This window comes from Pseudonaja textilis, chromosome 1, assembly GCF_049901715.1.
Source record: "Pseudonaja textilis isolate UNSWEBS1 chromosome 1, rPseTex1.2, whole genome shotgun sequence".
In the NCBI taxonomy this organism is placed as follows: domain Eukaryota; kingdom Metazoa; phylum Chordata; class Lepidosauria; order Squamata; family Elapidae; genus Pseudonaja; species Pseudonaja textilis.
In genome coordinates, this window is record NC_141990.1 from 80,887,028 (window position 1) to 80,910,453 (window position 23,426).

General features: G+C 34.5%; 1 protein-coding gene across 2 annotated transcripts in view; it reads left to right on the top strand.

Moving 5' to 3' along the window:
• SYNE1 (spectrin repeat containing nuclear envelope protein 1) overlaps positions 1-23,426 on the top strand; it is a 212,762-nt gene that overhangs the window by 58,451 nt on the left and 130,885 nt on the right. For both annotated transcript variants that reach the window (XM_087939369.1, XM_087939379.1), the window contains exons 42-58: positions 648-825; positions 2,315-2,497; positions 3,122-3,265; positions 5,460-5,615; positions 7,585-7,749; positions 8,809-8,981; positions 9,653-9,806; positions 10,889-11,032; positions 11,409-11,573; positions 12,019-12,336; positions 13,721-13,876; positions 15,188-15,358; positions 16,534-16,860; positions 16,944-17,096; positions 18,083-18,250; positions 19,181-19,357; positions 19,899-20,045. In XM_087939369.1, the coding sequence (XP_087795495.1) occupies positions 648-825; positions 2,315-2,497; positions 3,122-3,265; positions 5,460-5,615; positions 7,585-7,749; positions 8,809-8,981; positions 9,653-9,806; positions 10,889-11,032; positions 11,409-11,573; positions 12,019-12,336; positions 13,721-13,876; positions 15,188-15,358; positions 16,534-16,860; positions 16,944-17,096; positions 18,083-18,250; positions 19,181-19,357; positions 19,899-20,045 (3,079 nt within the window). The remainder of the gene's footprint in view (positions 1-647; positions 826-2,314; positions 2,498-3,121; positions 3,266-5,459; positions 5,616-7,584; positions 7,750-8,808; positions 8,982-9,652; positions 9,807-10,888; positions 11,033-11,408; positions 11,574-12,018; positions 12,337-13,720; positions 13,877-15,187; positions 15,359-16,533; positions 16,861-16,943; positions 17,097-18,082; positions 18,251-19,180; positions 19,358-19,898; positions 20,046-23,426) is intronic.

The window sequence follows — 23,426 nt, forward strand, 5'->3', positions numbered from 1 at the left end:
ATATCTTAATATTTATATATTATAATATTGATATAATTTCAAGTTCATATATCACCTTTTCTCAACCTGAGAACCTTAAGCTAAATACAAGTCCAACTCTCAAAATCCCTGGGCTAACATAATCATTGGGGTGAAATCTGATGTAGTGTTGTCAAAAAAATTTCTTGGATCATTATAATGTTAGTGAAAGTTTTTGAGAACTGCCATGTATAAATCAGGGATAAGCAATATAGTACTTGTAGGTACTATAAACTTATGTCCCATGTGTATCTTCTATCTATCTATCTATCTATCTATCTATCTATCTATCTATCTATCTATCTATCTATCTATCTATCTATCTATCTATCTATCTATCCTATCTACCTACCTACCTGGTAAAATTGGTGTATTTTCCAAAATCTTATAATATTCAAAATTAAAAAAACCCACAAATTTTAAAATTTGGTAATTTTGTGAAATATAGGCAGTTTTTAAAGAATGTATTTTCATTTTGTTGCCCACGTCAGATGTCATTTTTTTTCATTATTCATCATCCTTACTTGAAAAGCCATCCCTTGGTGCATCATGTGAAAAGTTATAGCTACTTCTTTCTTCCTAATATAATCCTAATCTATATTTCCATTTGTCTAACACGGTACCTGAAGTCTTTGTCTACAGGCTTCAAAGGGATGCCAAAGTAAAGAGCAGACCTTGCAACAGAGATTCAGGGCAGCCTTCAGAGATTTCCAGCAATGGCTGGTCAATTCCAAAATCGCTACTGCCAAATGTTTTGATGTGCCTCAAAATGTCAGTGATGTTACAGCTAACATACAGAAAATACAGGTAATTCCTCAAATGTACTTACAATTGAATGTTTCTATCTGAACCATGTTATACTATTATGAAAAGAATCTGGAACTAAAACCATTTTATATTCCATGGGCATTAGCAAAAATGTAATTTTTCATAATATTATCCAATTTAAAAAATGCTTCTGTTCAGATGTGTTGCTGGTTGTTTCCCCTGTTTCCCACTTTGAAGTCGCTGTGAGGAAGTCAAATGATTGTGCTTTCATTTTAGATAGAACACAACTTGTCATGTTACATGAATACAGAAAAACTGTGGCTAATTGAAATTATGCTTAGTGGAAACAAACTAGTCTCAAAGTATTGCTTATGAAATTGGCTTGCTTTTACTAAATGTCATATTTAGGATTTAGAGAAAGTTCTTGACTTTCAACAGTTCATTTAGTGACTGTTCAAAGTTGCAGTGGCATTGAAAAAAAAGAGGCTTATGACCGTTTTTCACCTGACCTTTACAGTATCCCTATGGTCATATGATCAAAATTCAGATGCTTGGAAACTGGTTCATATTTATGAGAGAGTTCTGGGCTCATGTGACCTGTAGCCTTCTGACAAGCTTCTGTAACCTTCTGACAAACAAAGTTAACGGGAAAGTCAGATTCACTTAACAGCCATGTCACTAACTTAACAATTGCAGTGATTCACATAACAATTGTGGTAAGAACGGTCGTAGAACGGGAGCAAATTTACTTAACAAATATTGCACTTAACAACAGAAATTTTGGGCTCAACTGTAGATGTACATCGAGGACTACCTGTACTTTCGTTTGGGAACTTTCTATACCTGTGGGAACACTTAACAATTCTGTCCATGAGAAAAAAACAAATGAAAAATGGGATTCACTGATACTTTATTCTTGGTCTTTAAGTACTATTCTGAATAACCATGATTCTTTAAGTGTCGATTATATAAAAGATAACTTTTTAATGAGCTTTTTCCTCCTCACAGCCAGTTTATTAATAACTTACAAAATAGACACCGAGAACCTGTATTTATTTATGTTTGTATATGAGCAATGTACAAATATACAAATCGGAGGAGTATATGCATTCTGTCATTTCCCATTTCTCAGCCAGCTCAGACGTATTCTCTGGGCAAGAGTTGGCCTTGAATCCAAAACATTTTTTCATATGTATTGTCTGATAATGATACAACCAAATTGTCTTTATGTATGTGTATTAATGAATGCAGTAAAAGGAACTAAGCAGAATAGAGGTTTCTATTGATAGAATATTGACTTAAAAAGGTAATTAAAATATTTTTTAGAAAGAAAGTATTAGATGTTAGATGTTCTCTTGGCTTTCAGTAATTGGAAAATAACCTTTTACATGTGTAAAAAAAAAAAGGTGTAAAAGGTACACCAGCAGCATACATTACAATGTTTTATTTGTTAGCTTTAGCAAATGTTGTTTTGTACATATTGCTTACTACTTTTATCATTAGTCTACATGTGTGTATTTTGGCTTAGGAATTCTTATCTGCAACTGAGACTGGTCAACATAAATTAAATTTAGTGGTATCCAAAGGAGAACTGTTAAGTTCTATATTACCTAAAGAAAAAGTTAAATCAATTCAGACCAAAATTGCTTCAGCTAAAGAGGACTGGAAGAAATTTATTTCCACTCTGCACCAAAAGGAAACAACTTTAGAGGTATGAGATCAATTACAAAAGAAATCAATAAGTTGAAACCATTTTTTTTACTTTTTCTTCTAAATGTACTTGCACTTAATTCTACATTAAGCCTAAATGATGGATCTTATCTTTTATCTATACCTCTTTTGTCTCGATTTTTTATAAAGTTTTTAAAGCCATTTTGTTTTCAGTCACTTTTAACATAATTACATTTCGGAAAATACAAAGAAGAATTTCCAAGAACAATTACTAAAGCCAGGCAGATAGATTCTCAAATCCCAAAACTTTGTTGTGTTTTACAGATTAGTAACCAAAACTTATATTATGTTTCGAAAGGACTTGGAGGCCATATAGCCTGGGAAGATATGTTCCATATGTCTGGCAAGCTAATTTATCTTTTAATTAACTAAAGATTCCAGATGAACTTACATATATTCTATTTCAATAGTTTGGGGACAGTCAGTACAGAATGAATGTTGGTTCTCTTTCTCTAAGCAAAGAAATATCTCATCTGAAACAGAGATCCCATTTGTAACAATGCTAGATCTAATAGTACTACTAGATACTGGACTGTATGGTGAAAATATTTTATCCAAAATTATGGACTAGCAATGAATGCTTCCTATCCTGATTTTTTTCTAGAATTTAAAGGTACAGATGAAAGACTTTGAAACAAGTGCTGAACCTCTTCAAGACTGGTTAAATAAAACCAAAGAAATGGTGCAAAGCAGTAATAATAATCTGCATGACCTTTCCACTAAAAGGAGAGAGCATCAGAATCTACAGGTAATATTAAGATAAGATCTCTCTATTTATTTAACCATATTTGGGGCCAATATATGTCTTTACGAATGAAGTCAAATATACATATCCCAGGATGAAGTTGGGTTAGTCACAATCTGGGTTGGTCATCGGGACCAGAGGTTTTGTCTTCCAAGCTTTTGGATTTGTGCTGGAGTCCATCTACAAGGAACTTTATTTATTTTTATTTTATTTATTTATTTATTTTTGTCAGTTGCTTACAAGATAATAGGTATAAGTAAAAACGTAGTTATGAATACATGGATACATATAAGAAAAATAAAAAATAAAAGAAACAATAGGACAGGGATGGTAGGCACGTTGGTGCACTTATGCACGCCCCCCCTACAGACCTCTTAGGAAAGGGGTGAGGTCAATAGTAGACAGTCTAAGGTTAAAGTTTTGGGGGTTTGGGGAAGAAACCACAGAGTCAGGTAGAGTATTCCAGACATTGACCACTCTGTTGCTGAAGTCGTATTTCCTGCAATCAAGGTTGGTGCGATTAACCTAGAGTTTGTATCTGTTGTTTGCTCTTGTGTTGTTATGGTTGAAGTTGAAGTATTCATTGCAATGTATGATTTGATATAGTATACTTAGATCAGACTGAAGGCGGCGTATTTATAGGTTTTCTAGGTCTAGAATTTCGAGTCTGGTGGCATAAGGTATTCTGCTACAAGTAGAGGAGTGGAGAACTCTTCTTGTGAAATATTTCTGGACTTTCTCAACTGTGTTAATATCAGCTACGTAATGCGGGTTCGGTGTCATAATCAGGGGCTCTGTAACATAGTAAGAACTGAAATGTGATATTTAAGGACAGTTCAGATGATGATCTCAGGAATAGCAAGCTCCTGGGTAACTTGGATGTTTTTTAGATGTAGGGACTTTTTATAGAATATAGCAACACCACCTCCTCTATGGATTTCACGATCTGATCGGTAAACATGATAGTTTATTACTGTGGTAATGGAGTCAGGCAGAGATGCATTGAGCCATGTTTCACAGACAAATATAACGTCGAATTTAGCCATATTTAGTAAGAGGAGAAATTCAGGTATTTTATTTACAAGGCTTCTTGCATTGAGTAGCTTGCATTTAAGGCCAGTTGTGGTTGGAATAGAGGTAGTTAGGGTGTCTTCTCTCTAGCAGAGTAAATGCTGTTCTATGTGTGGTATGTGTCTGTTGTAAATGGCTTTTTAGATGTTGATTGTGGTGTGTTGATGGCTGGCTTTTAAGTCATTAGCTAACATTTGCTTGTTCTGCCCAGTCCTCGCCTTCTAAGTATTTGATCGGCTGGTGGTAAATCAGCACTCCTATTGATGAGATGCCTGTTTCCCAGGCTTCAATCACTTCCCTGGCTGTTTTTGTGCCTGCTCGTCCAACAATACTGGCATCTGCAAAATTAAATGTGTGTCCCTGTGCATTACAGTGTGAGGCTACCAATGAGTTCGGGTATCTTTGTCTGATAATTTTTTTTAGGTTATATATTCTTATCTTATGTACAAGCTGATTCATATGATCAGTTGAAAACATTCCCAAAGACCATTTTATCTGTTACGGAAAAATCTAGCAAATCTCATTTCAAAGTTCAACACTTTTTGAACACTGGACTATTCAATCCAGTGCTGATGTGGTCTTCATTGCTGCAAGAGAATACTTAATTAGATACTGAAAAAAGAATCCCTCACTCTTGGCAAAGCAAAATATTCACAGAACGACTAGGCTATATCATAGAAGAAAAAGTGGCCTTTTTCATGTTTAGCACTTTGAGAAACCTGAATTTCAAGTTCTTGACTTTATAATCCTAGTGTTAAATATGGGTTTCAAAATAGCATGTGTGGGGGAGAGAGAATGTTGATCAATAACAACAGACAGGCTTCACACAATGTTTATAACTTTGATTATTATGTTTATGTCATGGCCATTTTATCCTACTTTTCATTAACAAATATTGTTATTAGATTGCTGAAAAACTGCTTGAAACTGAAGCGCTATTTTGAGGAGAGGTATTTAATCTCCTTGCTGAAGAAACAATGCACATTGTCACATGTCAAACTGATCATTAGGAAAGGCTTAGCATTTCCAAGTCCTTTAACAGACCTTTTCTATGCATCTACCTTCCTTGCTGCTTGCTCTTTTTTTCCGCATTAGTACTAAACAGATATGTGCTTATGCTTTGCAGTCTGTCCTTGAAGAAATAAAATGTAATGAGCCTCATCTCAGCAGATTAAAAGAAAAAGCTCAGCAGCTTTGGGAAGAACAATCTGCCAGCAAAAACTTTGTACACAGGGTTTCTCAGCTATCATCTCTCTATCTTGCTCTGAGCAACCTAACAAAGGTAATGCTCCTATACGTGCTTTTATGCAACAAGTCTAGTAAAAAAATAGAAACCTGCGTTCTGAAATGCTGCATATCTGTCTATGAAATGGCTTCTATCTGTATTTTAAAACCAGTATGATTGAAGGTAAGATTGTAAGTTCCATACCAATGAGAGGGGACATGAGGTGTTAGAGAAAGATATAGCAAGCAGTATCTATACTGGATTGATACTCGATTGCTCCTTTATACAGTACTTAGAGCATGTAAAGAGTTACATTAAATGGTCCTGTAAAAGATTACTTTATCAAGAGAAATATATTAAGAAACAGGTTATAGACAGATATCATTTTGTAAAAAAGAAACACTATGGACTTTTAAAGTAATAAATCAGGCCTAACCAGCAGAAGAAAGAAGAACTCACTGGTCATTTAATGCATGTTCTCCTAAATGGTTATAAAAAGGAGATCTTATGTGGGTCACTGGTTTACTATTCTATTCATGTTTTATTTTATTTTATTTATTAAATTTGCTGCCCATCTCATCATGAAGTGATTCTGGGCAGCTTACATTATTAAAAGCAGTAAAACCATACATACATACATACATATTTTCTTAAGTTTTCGTGGGTATTTGAAAGCTTGAATAGAAGAGATGACTCTACCAGACTGTCAATTATCTGGAAGCCTGCACTCTCTAACAAAAAAATCTCCACACCACAAGCCAGGCAAACACCTGGTCACAAACAGACTCCCCCGATAGCTCCAGCTCAAACAAACCCCAACCAGGCACCCAGATGAAACCTAGCTTCCTAATAAATGATAGCCATTCGTTTACTCGGAGCCAAGCTGCACTAAAAGCCTCCAATACAGGAAACACAATGTTGCCAGCCAATCAAGACAAAAAAAAGACTACAAAACAGACAGAAGATATTAGAAACACCAATCAAGCAGAACACGGCAAACTCCAAGACCAATAAACACAGACCAAGACTCCCAACCAATCAGGATGAAGAAAAAACCATTCTGGCACAGCATAGGCTAGCACCAAATTTAAAACAGAAACAGCTGTGAAAGTCTAACTCACAGACAAACCCAATACACAAGCCTGATAATTGCAGATGAGATTCTGCCAAAACGTTGCTACAACTTTAAAAGCACAAATATAATGACATGGGAAAATACCCAAACAAAGCTGAATATCATATATATATATATATATATATATATATATATATATATATATATATATATATATGTATATGTATGGATTTGTGGGGGAGGGGAATGTGGGATCTGCTAGTGGTTCATCAACCACCTCCAGTGTGATGCTCCCTCAATGGGCCCCCAGGACAGTCGGCAGAACCAGATATTCAGATGTTTATGAAGGTCAGGAGGATGGGGGCAGATCTCACCAGGAAGGGGTCATGATGTTACAAAAGGCCAAAGCCCCAGCAAAGAAGGGTTTTGTCCTGGACATCACCTGCTGGAATTCCTTGACCAATTGGATCTGTAGCGTGCCTACTCTGCTGGCACAGGTGGAGCAGCTCAATCCCATTGATAAATAATGCATATCGAACTAAATAAAATGTGCACACTATGTAATTAGCAAGTGTATCCAATGCATACGTAACTTTAAATATATATTATCTCTACTGAGATCCATAACTTGTTCTTACATGTGATTTTTATAAATGCAAGAAGGATTTAAAAAGTATAATCAAAAGAATTGCCCAGGCACATTTATTAGATATGCCAAACATGTACAGTAATCTAATTCCAAGCAAATTTTAGTTATGGACTCAGTGTAGTAAGTGATATGTGAATCCTTGAAGGAACACAGTGGAGGAAAAATGGGGCAGTTAAAATTTTGCCCGTTTACTCATTCTGAACTTAGTTTTCTGAGATTTCCCTTTCTGATTTTTTTTCAACTCTAGTGGAATGATAGATTATCTGAATGGTTGGTAATGTTAACATCTGTATGAATTTAAGGAAAAGGTCTCCAGAATGGACAGAATAGTAGCAGAGCACCAACAGTTCTCTCATGGACTGAAGGAGCTTCAGGACTGGATGGCAGATACAATTCAGGTGCTTGAATCTTACTGCTGTCCCACGGCAGACAAAAACGCCCTTGATAATAGAATGGCAAAGCTTGAGGTAAGCAATGTCAAAGAATCCTACACCAAGGAGTTCCATTCTAAATGTTTTTATTCATTGATTTATATTATATTTTCTAATAGTGTAAAATGGATTATATAAAATTATATAATTATGTGTGTATTTTTCCAAGAGTTTAAATATATATTTCCTATACAGTAGTTGAGTGGTAGATTTTAAGGAGTTTAACTTATTGTACATTTTATTTATTTACTTGGCTGCTTATTTATATTATATGCCTTACTATAACCAAATGGGTTTAGCAAAAAAAAAAATCAACTTAGTGTTGATATAGTTGGAGACTTATTCAATAAACTTATCTCCTTGTTTACAAACAGTTGGGATTTGGGGTCAGTATTGTTATGGTCATGTGTATGATTTCCTAGTTGCTAAAGAACCTGACTCCAGAAGGGTAAATCCCCAGGAAGGCAAGATCCTTTCCTGGCTCAATCAATTCTCAGTAATATGTACCTGGTCTGTACCTTGTGAGTGTTTCTTTTTTATTTATTTAATCATTTGAATTCTGCTTCCCATATTAAAATTGCAGACTGCCTTATGGTGATCAATAGTATGTAGTGATTAATGTGGGTTTCTCATATAGCTATGGTTACCTAAGGGTTGTTGTTTTTTTTAAAGTCTATCGGAGTAGACTTTTAACTGACAAAAATACTGATTATCCTTTCTTAATTGTTGAAACACCCAGTATCAGTGAGCATGACAGATTTTTTTAAAAAAACTCCTTTATTTCCAGAAAACTGAAAGCTACAGTTTTATTAAATTTTTGTACAAATAACATTTTCCTCAACATTTCTTAAAATCCATTAATACTATTCCAGAAATTTGAAATTATGAAGAGAGAGAAACTGATTGGAAAGCCCTTTAAAAAGAGCTCAGAACAAAGAAAGTGAGGAAATGTTTGAAAAAATAAGAGGTGTATTGGATTGTTCGCTGCCTTGAGTTATTTGTACAAATAATAACAGTGGGACACAAATATATAAATAATTGGGAAAAGGTACAGGACCACAATAAGAATAGAAACAGGGTCTCTTTGTTTTTCAGGCAATCCTTTCATTAAAGCAAGAGAAAGAAATTCAAATGAAAATGGTGGTGACAAGAGGAGAATCTGTTTTGCAAAATACCTCAGTAGAAGGAGCGTCTGTGATTGAACAACAACTGAAAACTCTTAAGGACACATGGGCTTCCCTCTTGTCTACATGTATCCACTGCAAAAGGTAAAACACAATATGGATATAAAAGAATTTATAAAATGCACAATACAAACCTCAGCATAACAAATCACAGAGAATAGTCTACATCAGTGTTTCTTAAGCATGATCCTAGGACTCTGGGGGTTTCTCAAGACTCTCTCAGATATCCCCAAATTATTTGCCAGCTGTGTCAAAAAGTAATACAATATTAAAATTCCATCGATCAATGCTAAGAAACAGTAGCTGTTTTAGAGTCTTTTTTCCTTTTCTCTTTGTCAAAAAAATACTAATTTAAACAACATGTATCAACAATCAATTGTTGTTGATCAGCGATAAGTATAAATTTCTCTTTGCTGCATATGATAATTTCCTTAGGTATCTTCACCCAATTCCACAGATTTTGCTATTTCACTAAAGTCCAAACTCTTGGGAATGTCGGCTAAATGAATATAGCTGGGCTTTTATAGACACATTGAAACAGCCAGGACAGCCAGATTATTTCAAAATAACTCTAAGAGCCTTGCAAATAGCAGAGCTTTCTAATGTGGAGTACTTTTTATGAATGCATTATGAGTCCATACTATTCGTAGTATATATAAAATAATTAGCACCATTTGCTGATAGTGTAATTGGATCTAGGTTATTGTATTATTCTGATACAGAACTAAGTATATGTATTACTTTTAACATTTCAGTCAGCTTGAAGGAGCTCTCTCCAAGTGGACAAGCTACCAAGATGATGTTCAGCAGTTTACTAGTTGGATGGACAAAGTAGAAGCAATTATGAATGCCTCGGAAAGACAATATTCTGAACTGAGGGAAAAAAAATCTTCACTCAGCAAATCTAAGGTTTGTAGAAAGTCTATCCTAAAATATATATATAATTGCAGTAGCATATTTTAGTCGTAGAGCCATTCTGGTCTAGACGTTAAGGCATCAGACTAGAAAGCAGAAAAGACTATGAGTTCCTGTCTTAGCCATGAAAGCCAGATGGGTGACTTTGGGCTATCTCTCTCAGTCCAACCCACCTCACAGATTATTGTGCACAGAAAAAAGGAGGAAGAAAGAGTTTTAGGTATGTATGCCATCTTGAATTATTTATTAAAAAATAATAAAGGTAGGATGTGGATGGATGGATGGATGGATGGATAGATAGATAGATAGATAATTCCTTTGCAGAATAAATCTATATATTATCAAAGGAGTTGCTTTCTCTTGGCATACCAAAGTATTTTCACAAAGTGTGTGAAAACGTTTTGTTCCTTAATGTACATAACTCCTATTTAAAAAAGACTTTAAAAATTAATGTTTATCTGTGTTTTGATTACATGTGTATCTTTAGAATAGAATTTAAATTCATTTTTATTTTTTATGATTGTTTAGTCAACAAATATTATTACTGTTTTGGTAAACCCTAAGGAGCCTCCATAGTTCACAAATAAAATAATGGCAATATATAAGAAAGCTGATGGCACAAGGTTTTAAATGTTTGATTTTTTTGTTCAAATATTTAAAAACTTAACTGTACAACTGTCAAAAAGTTCCATTTCAACATGGCCCAAGCAAGTTTCTATAAGATTATTAAGTGCAGGTTTGTTACATGCTGTTCCTTTCTAGAGATCTATAAATCCTCCATGTTTTGTTTTGCACAGGTTCTGAGTTCCTCATGGTCAATACAATTAATTCACAATCCAGGATGTTAACTGTTGTATCAAATTTTGCTTTGGATTAGCTTTGGAAAAACCACAATTACTACATTTACTATTTAGCCTCATTTTGTTCCATTATGATAACAGGATTATAGGCAAAGTCTTACTGGGTTTTGACCCTGGCAAAGCAAATCCTTTTGTTTCCTGTAGTTAGAACCTACTTATATATTGTTTACTATACATATTATTTTAGGTGGTTAAATTGATGTTTGTCCTCTACAGTTACTTAAGGAAGAAATATTTAGTCACAGTACACTGCTGGAAGCTATTGAAGTCAAAAGCACAGGCATGACTGAGCATTATGTCACTCAGCTTGAACTGCAAGACCTTCATGAGAGATACCAACTTCTCAAAGATAGAATAATGGTATTGCTGCATTTTACAATGCTATGTTTATTCTTTTTCACTATAATTCTTTAAAGAAATTGTTAAAGAAATCACTTTGTTTCTTTGCCCATACATTTCATAGTATTTGAATGTTTGGGCATATGTATATATGTATTTTAATGCATTTCTATTAGTTAAAAGGATCACTTTTCCTAATAGCATCAGTTAACTTGATAAATTAAATACTAGGATTGGCGTATTCATCTTTTAGCAATTTATTTATTAATCATGGATTAATAATCACTGCACCTGAGAAACAGTACAGAGTTAAATGTCACCATTAAGTACAGGACTTGGTCAATGTCAGAAAAGTCTATTGACTTACACTATAATGGGATATTTCTGATAACAATAGGAAACAATAACTAAAGCTGAAGGATATGTTCACTTGCATCAAGAGTACCAAAAGAATTTGAAGGCCTTTGAAGTATGGCTAGAAAAGGAACAGGAAAAGCTCAACTGTTTATCACACCTGGAAGGTGATATAGAGAGATACGAAGAAACACTCCATGAACTCCAGGTAGAATTTTAGAATAATTTTGTTCTAATAATAATAACCTTGCAGTCCTTTGTTTTCTAAACTCCAATCAACTTGGAGCAGACAGTAGAGTCTATTTTTCAGATATGTCTTGTTTCAATATCAAACTGAAGGCAGCATTCTGCAAGCTTGTCAGTCTTTATTAAGCTGTCTTTTAATGTTTTAAATTTGTCTAGAGCATACAAAAATATTATTTTGAGCAAATTGATATTGTTTCTAAACTAACAGCAATCAACCATTTGAGCTTTTGCAATAATTGGGTATATTATGTAAAATTCTGATACTTTATAGGACTCTGCATGGTTTGAAAATAATTTGGAAATAATAACCATGTATTTTCCAGGTTTGCAGAAACAATTTTACCTTAAACAATCTAGTACAAAAATCTGGTTTAGAAAGTATAATATGCAATAATTTTTCATTTCAGGAATTACAGGTACATTGTGCTGAAGGACAAGCATTGCTTAATGCAACACTCCATGCTAGAGAAGAACTAATCCCATGGGGTGCACCCCAGTTGGAGGAAAGAGTATTGGAGTCTCTCCGTCAAGATTGGACAGTCTACCAACACAATCTTTCTGATGTTAGGATACAGCTAAATACTACCTTAAGCAGATTAAAACTGATGGAGAATAAATTTCTGAAGATGGATCAATGGCTCAAAACTCTGGAGGAGAAAGTTAATATCAGAGCTAGTCGGCAATCTGACCGAGCCACAAAGGAAATTCAGCTTCAGCAGTTGAAGGTGAGGAAAATTATGCAATATATGAGCACCACTATTCTTTTATTTCCGTTTATTGCAGTCATTATCATTCATACAACTGAAAGCTGATATTCATTTCAGTTTTTATATTCTTTATATTCTTAAGCTAAATAGAGTAGAGTACAGTAGAATAGAATAGAATAGAATAGAATAGAATAGAATAGAATAGAATAGAATAGAATAGAATAGAATAGAATAGAATGCTTTATTGGCCAAGTATGATTGGACACACAAGGAATTTGTCTTGGTGTAAATACTCTCAGTATACATAAAAGAAAAGATACATTCGTTAAGAATCAAGAATCATAACGTACAACACTTAATGATAGTCATAAGGTACAATCAAATACGACACATTATTATTACTTTCAATGAGCATAGATCAACTATTTATACAGTATATGATATGGAGATATTTTTCAGAGAGAGGGAGGGAAGGAGAGATGGAAGGAAGGAAGGAAGGAAATATTAAGCTTAGCTATATTAAGTGTACACTTCAGTTTTGATTCACCTTGTTGTCTCTTTGTCTACCCTTATACTAAACATATAGATAAAGGCTCCCACTCTTTAAAAGTATTTGTTTTGGGAAAATAATAGAAATGTTTTTTTTGTTTCCTTTTTTCTAAACATGTTTTTTTTCTCACCACCACATCAGAATGCTCTTACTGATTTTTATACAGATTTTTTGTAATCCAAAGAATAGCAAGAAATCTTTATATAGAAAAACTGTGCCTCGAAGTTCAAATTGCTAAAAACAAAATAAATCTTCATTTAATTTGAGAAATGTTGATTATTTAGTTTGCATCAAATTTGCAGTAAAATGTGGTTTGCTGTTTTCCTTACCAGACAGCAACCCAGATTAATTATGTATCTTTTATATAGGCTCAAAGTGTAGAGTTTTATTTTGATGGGAAGAACTAGAAACATTATAAAGTAGTAGAATCAACTGTGTGAAAGTCTTATGGGTGTAAGAAGAAAGGGAGTTTGTATGAGTCAATGGAATAATCTTTGAATATTTGTTGTAAGAGTAAGCCTTTTGGATTTACATATGAGATCTGACTGATATGAAAAGCTGATCTACAATAAAGCAAGAAAAACACCTTCATAAAAATGTATTTAGTACCACCTATGCAACAACAAGATTCTTCTTCACCAAGTTCTCTTTTCAACAATTAAAAAGAGTGTTGTGTCTTTGTAACGTGTGTACAGCAAAAATAATATATAAATATTCTGTAAATAAACAGGTTTATAATTCTTGATTTTATAAATTGAGATTCATGTTTCCATATTTTTGTTATTTTTAAGAGTTCTATAAATCATATTTATGTCATTTCTCAAATATTTTTAAAATATTTCTTTATCTCAGAATTGGCACGAAGAAATAACAGTCTATAAAAATGAAGTTGAAGAAGTTGGGTTGTTGGCGCAGCATTTCCTGGAGGAAATTCATACTTCTAGTAGAATGGGAAGACAAGCAACCCAACTTGCTTCTCGATACCAAACTCTTGTTCTTCATGTACTGGTAAATAGTAAAAATGTTCTGAAAGCATTACGTAATACTAATTAGAAAACATTCAGTGATTTAGTTTAGATACTGTATTCGAAGTGCTTTATTGTTAGAAATGATTGTCATTCTGCTTCTCTTATCTCTGTATATCTGGAGATTTAATTATACAGCTAAATATTATGCTCATTCATCAGCTATTAATATTCAACTGGAACATTAGGCTAAAATTAGTTTCATTTATATTACGCTGAACTGCTCTCAATCTGCTTTTATAATATTCATCTATTTTACAATTCATATTCTGAGGCAAGAGCTCTAATTCTTTTTATATAAGAAGTGATAATTCAAGAAATAAAGGTAGTCCTCAATTTACAACAGTTGATTTAGTGATCGTTCAAAGACACAATGACACGGAAAAAAGTGACATATGACTGGTTTTCTCCCACTTACAACTGTAAGCATCCCCGTGCTCATGGGATCAAAATTCAGATGTTTGGCAACTGACTTGTATTTATGACAGTTACAATGTCCTGAGGTCATGTGATCTTTTGTGACTCCTTGTTTTCTCAGGCACATTGTTAGCTCTACCTTGGAGTGGTGCGGTGGCCTATAGGTGGAGCTCTCACCTCACATACTGTGAGTTTGATCTGGATAGAGGCAGATATTTTTCTCTCTGGGCACAATGAGAATATATCTGTTGAATAAAACTCTGCATTGGCGATAAGAAGGGCATCAGACCATTAAACGCTTTGCTAGCTCCATTCAGTAGCCCAGGGTGCACCCTGCAAGGGTAGCTCTACCTTCATTGTACAGTTTCCTGGCCCTATTCTTGTAATCAACACACTGACTATAGTAATTAGTAGTCATTTAACTAATTACTTGCATACACGTTATGCTGTGTAATCAGGGAGTCCATTGTGAGTGGAAGCATGTACAGATCTCTGTATCCATAAGTTTTCCTTGGTCATCTGTCTATGCCAGACCAGGAGATATGCAGTATTGGGACAAGACAATGTTATGTTAGAAGTAGTATTAGCATATGAGGCATTTTTACACCCATAAACATTGAAGGGGTATTGAATTGTCAACATAAACAAGTCAGAATTCTGATAGAACAGATGGTCTGTGTGAACTAAGACAACCAATATTTATGTGTCCATATTCCATAAAAATTGTCTTGATCGTATTCAGAATGATCTAATAGCAGTTGATTTCCCAACTGTATACTGCATTTAATTGATAAATGCAATATTTTGTGGGTTTAATAGAGGTGTGAGAATCAAGGAATAATGAATGAATAATGTATCACTTCTCATCTGCTTGCAGGAACAAATAAAATTTCTTGAAGAAGAAATTCGAAGTTTGGAAGAATCTGAACTAGCTTTCAGTGCTTACAGAGATTGGTCTGAAGCTATCCTTAGGAAGTTCAAAAATGTTGTGACAAAATGTGATGTAGCCGAGAGAGCATTAATGCAGAAAAAAATGCAGAAACTTGAGGTAAACTCAGTTGCAATTTGTCACTGCCTATCTAAATATTTATGATATTAATGTTTATATTGTAAATGTAGCACTACAGGGATGTAGAAATCGATGGACAGTGGATTTTAAACTACCTACATTAGAAAATTACTTTTGCATTGATTTAAGAAATATTGGATTAATAGAAATATTTTAGAGAATGAAAATGTAATTAAGAATGAGATTTGAAGCCTGCTATTTTGCTGTGAAATAGCAACAATATCTGGAGGGAGGGAGGCAGGGAGGGAGGGAGAACTAAAATAGCAGGGCAGTTTGTTCTTCAGCACTGCTTTTTATTTAAAGAAATGTTAACAAAATTGATGAATTACTGAGCTATAGCAAGAATTCTAGGATATTATTTGAAAGATGTTCTGTTACAGTAACATAATATTTTAGAATTTGAAATACTGACAATAGTTGATACGGCATTTTCCTGAAAATTGTATACCTTTCCATAATTTTCAATGTAGTCTTTTTTCTTCTTCTTGAGTGGTATCCACAATAAGCATTCATGTGCAATAATTAAATTACTATAGAAGTACTGATGTGTAAACTGCTAGTTAAATTTATTTTATTTATTTTTTATTTATTCAATTTATATGTCCTGTAACTTCAAAATATTCTTTTTCCATGTTTTTCCATGATAAGAGCGCATATGGGGACATAATTGGAATTATATCAATAATATGTAAGAAGGATAGATTGAAAGCTACAGCAAATAATATATACACATTGTTTGGAACTGAATTTAGAAATGAAAACAAAAATAATGATGTCTTGTTACTGTATCACTTCTACTCACACACAAACATTCATTATGAGCTGCCAACTCTGTGGCCAAATACAAGTAGGGTTAAATATTAAATAATGTCCGCTTCAAGCCAACTATAATCCTGTTGGCTTCAATTGCTTTACATTATTTAATTTAATTAAATTATGTCCTGATTTTGACAAAATGTTATAATTTACATTTTGGTTGATGGCTTATGTCTCAGAGAGAATTTGAAGTGCTCTGTGCATGATCAAAAATCAAGTTTGAATTCAGGTAAGTCAAAATGTAATCAAGTGAACCAATGTCTAGCAATAGACATATCTTTTGAATGTGCACAAATGATTTATTTTAATTTGAAATACTGTTCATTTTTTGTTCACAGGATCTCATGAGTGACATGGAAGTTGGTCAGAGTTTGCTCAAATCTGCCCGTGAGAAGGGAGAAAGAGCTATTAAGTATATGGAAGAAAATGAAGCTGAACAATTAAAGAAACAAATCAGTGATCATGTAGAACAACTTGATGAAATGACTTGCTCTATCAGAAAGCAATGTACAACATTAGAGAAATGTCTGCACTTAACAAAGGAATTCTTAGATAAATACAAAATACAGACACAGTGGCTAACAGATTATCAAATCATACTGCATAATACAGTGGATCCCAAAATGGAATTATATGAGAAGAAGGCACAGTTATCAAAATACAAGGTAAAGATAATGTGATTTTCCATCTGTGTTTATTTATTTACATTGTATTTTTAAAAATATTTTAAACTGTATTTTAATTTTAGACTGTGCAGCAGACCATACTATCCCATGAACCTTTAATCAAATCTGTTGTGGAAAAAGGAGAAAGCCTTTTTGAATTGATCTGTGACACTAATATAGCTGAGAATATTCAAAAACTTCATAACGAATACCACGAGCTCTGCAATATGGCAAAGGTAATTTTTTTTCAGATATACAATACTAACATTTTTTATTAAAAGTAAATTTATGTTTGTAATATGAATTATCTAAATTAATTTAACTATATTTCATTTATGAGAAGAGAGTGTTCTGTTTTCTAAGTATAATTTTTGAACCTCTTAAAAATCCTGTTGAACCTGATCTTGTGTTGAGAGATTCAGCATCATATAAAATGTCTTATTTAAGATAGCAGTTTATAAATGAAATAAAAAAGGATTATCATACTATGAGTAAGAAAACGGGGCAGTTGAATTTTTTTTAGTGAAGCGTGCAAACCAGTGTCTGTATTTCCTGCATCGGATGAGGAGAGCACATCTTTCTCTTTCTGTCCTGGCCACTTTTTACAGAGGCACAATGGAGAGCATTTTAACCACTACATCACTGTTTGGTTTGGTGGCTGCAGTGCCTCAGAGAGAAAGTCCATTCAGAGAGTGTTAAGGGCAGCTGAGAAGATTATAGGAAGCTTGCTTCCCGTTCTTATAAGTTCTATGTGTTTAGAGCTCAAAGCATTGTTAGAGACCCTACACACAGTCTGTTTCTATTGCTCCCCTCTGGAGGAAGTTTTGAAGTATTTCTAGAAGGACTACCAGATTCTGTAACAGCTATCTTTGTTCCCTATGCCATCCGTCAGGTAAACTCGCAAGATTCGTTTTTCTCACCATGTACATGTATACATGTGAACTTAGACTGTGTTGTTTCTCCGTATCATATAATATATGTGGGTATATGCATAATTTTGAATTTATTTATTTATCTTGTCATGTTTATGTAGTGTATATTAGAGGTGGAGACCCTTTGAGAGCTGTATGCAACAAAATTTCATTTTAATGTATGCTGATTAGCGTACATTCAAAATGACAATAAAGTTATTCTAAGTCTAAATCTAACTATTTTCAAAATGAAGATCTGAGATTATTCTCATTTGAAACAACTGAATAATATCCAATTTCTGTTAATGCAGATACAGGTTGCAAGCTTGGAGGAGAAAGTGAAACAACATGAAGACTATAACAGTGTCTTACAGGAAGTGGAAAAGTGGTTATTGCAGATGTCCAGCAGGCTGATTACCCCTGAACTCATGGAGAGCAGTGATTTAGAAGTGATAACACAACAATTAGCGAGTCACAAGGTAATTCTATGTAATCAACAACACACTAATAGTTGAGATGATTATTGTAGTTTATAGTTCAAGTAAAGAACTGTTAGTCTTCTAATATTCCTAGCTGCTCTTTGAAAAGTTTTCTCAAAGATTAACAGTTAAAAAGAAAATAGAAAATACGTCCTATACAAATCTTTTTTATTATTATTTTAAAATCAAGACTTGATTTAAATAAAACAAATTAAGATTTTAAAAGTAGTCATTTTTATTACTGTCTACAGATATGGAAATAATGATATTATATATAAAAGTGTACATACAAACCATATGTATTCAGTGTTTCTATACTTAAGAAAAATGCAACTACCTTACTCAAATATTAGATGATTTCCAGTGAACATTATATGCAGTATTTGTAATACATAAATAATGATATATTTATTTATTTCTAATGTAAGATCTTTTAAACAGCTTCCTATGTAGATTACAATCTTAGACGGGTTTTTCTCACAAATTTCAGAAAATATTTCATTTTATTAGATTTTATGTACTGCTAACTACTAAGTTCTCTTGGTAATTTTTAAAAAAGATAAAGTTGAATGAAACTTTTTAAAAAAATCTACACTATTTTAAAAAAATATGCCATAAAAAGCTTACTCATGTGTTTAAATTTTTCCCCCTCAAAATGAACAAATGCGTTAGGGTACATGATAATATTTTTAGAATTAACTGGTCAGTACATAAATAACATAAATAAAATAAACTAGGAAGAGGACATTTAGGTATAAATTCTCTGCTCAGTGCAGAAATTTAAATATATCTTTTATAGCCTCTGCTCCAACACTCCTGTAACATATTGTTAGGCATTTTTTTCATTAACGTTCAATTGTAATATATTTTCCTGTCATTTAAGAGCATTCTGGCATTCCTGTAATTTAAGATTACATCATAATGTTTTAGGCAATGATGGAAGAAATTGCAGGATTTGAAGATCGCCTGAACATCCTTAAGAGCAAGGGAGATTCTTTAATCAAAGAGTGTGCTGAACATCTCCAAGCAAAATTTAAGCAAAACATAGAAACCCAGCTGCAAGGAACAAGAGATAGCTATTCAGCCATCTGTAGCACAACTCAAAAAGTAAGCATCTATCTTTTAATGCTGAGCAGGGGATAGAGGAACCAAATGAAAGCAATTAGGCCAGAAACTGGCTCAAAATAAGTAAAGTACGTGGTTTCTTGACAGTTTTTGAAAAATGAATTTAACAGTTGGGGAAACCCTAAAAACTTTTGCAAAAGTAGTCCCAAAGTTGCTTTTTGGTAAGTCAACTGGACTTTGTTTTTCCTTGAAGACATATTGTTTCTCATCCAAGAAGCTTCTTCAGTCTTCAAGGAAAAACTATGTCTACTTGCCTTTTGAAAAAGCATCTTTGGGACAACCCTGACCTGGATCACTGAAAATCTCCATATATATTTACAAAAGTAGAATATTTCAAGACAAACTGTGGAATAATGAATAGGAAATATTCATTTTATATATAAATCAGCATTATAAAGGTACAATGATTTCTACAGTCTAGAGCTCAGTTTAACCTGCTAGACTATATTTTTGGCTAAGGGTCCATTTTTAGTTAGTAATAATCATTAATATTAAAGGGATTCTTACTTCTTATTTCTTGTAGGTATATCAAAGTTTGGAGCATGAACTCCAGAAACATGTTAACCATCAGGATACTCTTCAGCAATGCCAAGCTTGGCTTTCTACAGTTTGTCCAGAGTTAAAGGCCAACCCTCACCGACCTTCCAGTTCAGCAGATGTTGTTAAGCAGGTATCAGCCATTTAAATGGAAATATTCTTGTCCTCTCCTCTCCACCTCCCCTCCCCTTTTCATTAGCTATTCTAGCCTTCAGCTCTGGAATTTTCCAATATCTCCTGTCCAACAAATTAAGTTTGACCTTAATTTTTTTCGACAGCCAAGGCTACTTATTTGAGCTGTAGGTTCTGTTTAAAGAGTTTTTAAATATCATCAAGGATACCAGAAGTATATTCCAGAGGCCATTAGAAGTGTCAACTCTGCTTTCCAGAAGATAATCTTAGATCAAGTGTGGATGAATCTCCTCAAACAATTTCAGTGAATAGGGTAAAAATATGATATAACCCCAGCCATTGTGCATTACTCTCTAACTCTCACTGTGTATTACAGGGTCCCCAGATTCTTAAAAAATATTAAGCATGTCATCTGGTCATCAAAAGCCTTTTCATTCCTACCCAATGATCTGAAAACAATCACACAATTTTGCACTAAACAAAACAAGCTCATTTGTTTGTGGCATTTGTTAAACTGATTATGTTACAACTGATAAATGTGATAAAGACATACAAACAGAAAGAAACGCACATGATAAGAACTATGTTTTTTTTACTAGCTACTTTTAATTTCCAAAATGATATTTTTGGGTATTTACTCAGCACAAACCTTTAAAATATGCTGCTTATAAATTTAACATGGAATAGACCCATGAAAACTATTGTGTTCTAATACACACCAATAATTCTTCTTTTAAGTTTAGTTTGCAAATATAAAAGTACATTTTTTTCTTTTGGTAGAACTTTCTTCAAAAGATAATATTTAAGATTATAATGCTATGAAAACTGGGCTGGATTAAGACCTATAGAAAGTGAAGGATTCAATGATTACTGTGTTCAGATGAAGAATAGTTTGTTTAGACAATCAAACTGTTGTTTTTAATTCTGCAGTAAGAAGAATTGTCCTTTTTCTTCAGTGAAGTCAATAAATGATTCAAACCTCAGTTGGGCAGCCCATCGAAAGACACATATGATATATACATACATACATGTGTGTGTGTAAATGTGTATATAATATAATTAATATATATATATATATATATATATATATATATATATATATATATATATTTGTTTTCTGAGGTTCTCATGGGTATTTGTATGTGGATCTTTGGTTGTTCGGGTTTTCCCGCGTAAGATTCAAGTATCTAGGCAACGTTTCGATGAAGTCTCATTCATCATCTTCAGGCTTCTGTCTCCGGCTCTGTGCTTCTCAGAGTAATGGAGATTGCAGCAGCTTCCTCCTTTTAACTGCCAGTGGGGTGGGACTTGATTGGGTGGGGGCTTGGCTGTGTTCTGATTGGGTGGGGGTGTGTTCTCATTGGTAGGGGTTTGGCTGTGTTCTGATTGGTTGGGGGTTAGCCGTGTTCTGATTGGTTGGAGGCGTGTTCTGTTCAGGTGGGGGCTTGTCATATCCCTCTTCACCCAAGTGCCAATAAAAGAAGCCTTGACAGCCATCCAAAACAAATACAACCCCCCCAAGCACATCCTAGATCTAACCAACCACTGCCTATCCAATACTTACTTCACCTACAATGGACAAAAATACAAACAAATAGAAGGAGCACCCATGGGATCACCCCTCTCACCTGTTATTGCAAACCTCTACATGGAACACTTTGAAACACAAGCTCTAGAAAAATACGACCACAAACCCAAACTCTGGCTCAGATACGTAGATGACACCTTCATAATCTGGCCACACGGGAAAGAAAAACTGAACAACTTCCTCACATACCTCAACAGCCTACACCCCAAAATACAATTCACCATGGAAACAGAAGCCAACAATCAACTTCCCTTCCTAGATGTCTTGGTATACAAAAGATCCAATGGCTCCCTAGGACACACCATCTACCAGAAGAAAACACATACTAACCGCTATCTACATGCACTCTCACACCACCACCCAGCACAGATCAATTCCTGTAGCCAAGACACTCATCTCCAGAACAAAATGCTTAGCATGAACAACACCAAAAACCGAACTACACACTCTCACCAACGTACTTACAGCCAATGGATTCCAAAGAAAGAAGATTACCCACCTAATCCAAAAAGAAACCCCAACCAAAATCCAAGACAGAGAACAAGAAAACGGCAAAGCCCTCCTCCCATATATAAAAGGCACTACAGACAAAATTAGCAAGATCCTCCAAAAACACAACATCAAAACAGCATTCTGCACAAACAGAAAAATATCCACCATCCTAAGAAACCCCAAAGACAAAATCGAATTAGAAAACCAAGGAGTATACGAAATCCCCTGCACTGCCTGCCCTACCACATACATTGGACAAACTAACAGAAGAATAAGTGCACGCATTGAAGAACATAAGAACTCAATCAAAAAGAAGAAACGACCTCCTCCTGGTCCAACACCTCAAAGCCACAGGACATGAAATTGATTTTAAAAATACCAGAATTATCGCCAAAACCGAACACTTCAACAGCAGAATAATCAGAGAAGCCATAGAGATAGAAAACGCCCACACAGCATGAACAAACGAGATGACACCTCCCGCCTTCCAGCCATTTGGAAACCCGCCCTCATGAACAGACGAATACATAACATGAAGAAGGACACCAGACCCACACCCATAAGAGCCACACAAGATGCCACCACCACACTTCCATGTAGAAAACAGACTCCCACCCATTCAGAAAATGAGAAACGACCATGGACCAGAAGCTGCACTGCAGCTGCATCACTACCCACTTCAAACCCCTCCGAGCCATACATGAAGCAAACCGACACCCACTATGAAGATGCAGCAGGACCACGAACTAGAAGCCAAACAGCCAGATCACAACTCTCCAGCTCAAATCCCCCAGCAACTAAGACTAACCTGAGCACAACCAAGCCCCCACCTGAACAGAACACGCTCCAACCAATCAGAACACGGCTAACCCCCAACCAATCAGAACACAGCCAAACCCCCTACCAATGAGAACACACCCCACCCAATCAGAACACAGCCAAGCCCCCACCCAATCAAGTCCCACCCCACTGGCAGTTAAAAGGAGGAAGCTGCTGCAATCTCCATTACTCTGAGAAGCACAGAGCCGGAGACAGAAGCCTGAAGATGATGAATGAGACTTCATCGAAACGTTGCCTAGATACTTCAATCTTACGCGGAGAAACCCAACAACCAAAGATCCATATATAAATACCATGAGAACCTCAGAAAACATATATACAGAAGCCTGATGATGGCAGATGAGATATTGCCAAAACGTTGCTACAACTTTAAAAGCACAACTACAATGACGTGGGAAAATACCCGAACAAAGCTGAATGCCATACATGTAAATACCCGCGAAAACTTAAGAAAACACACAC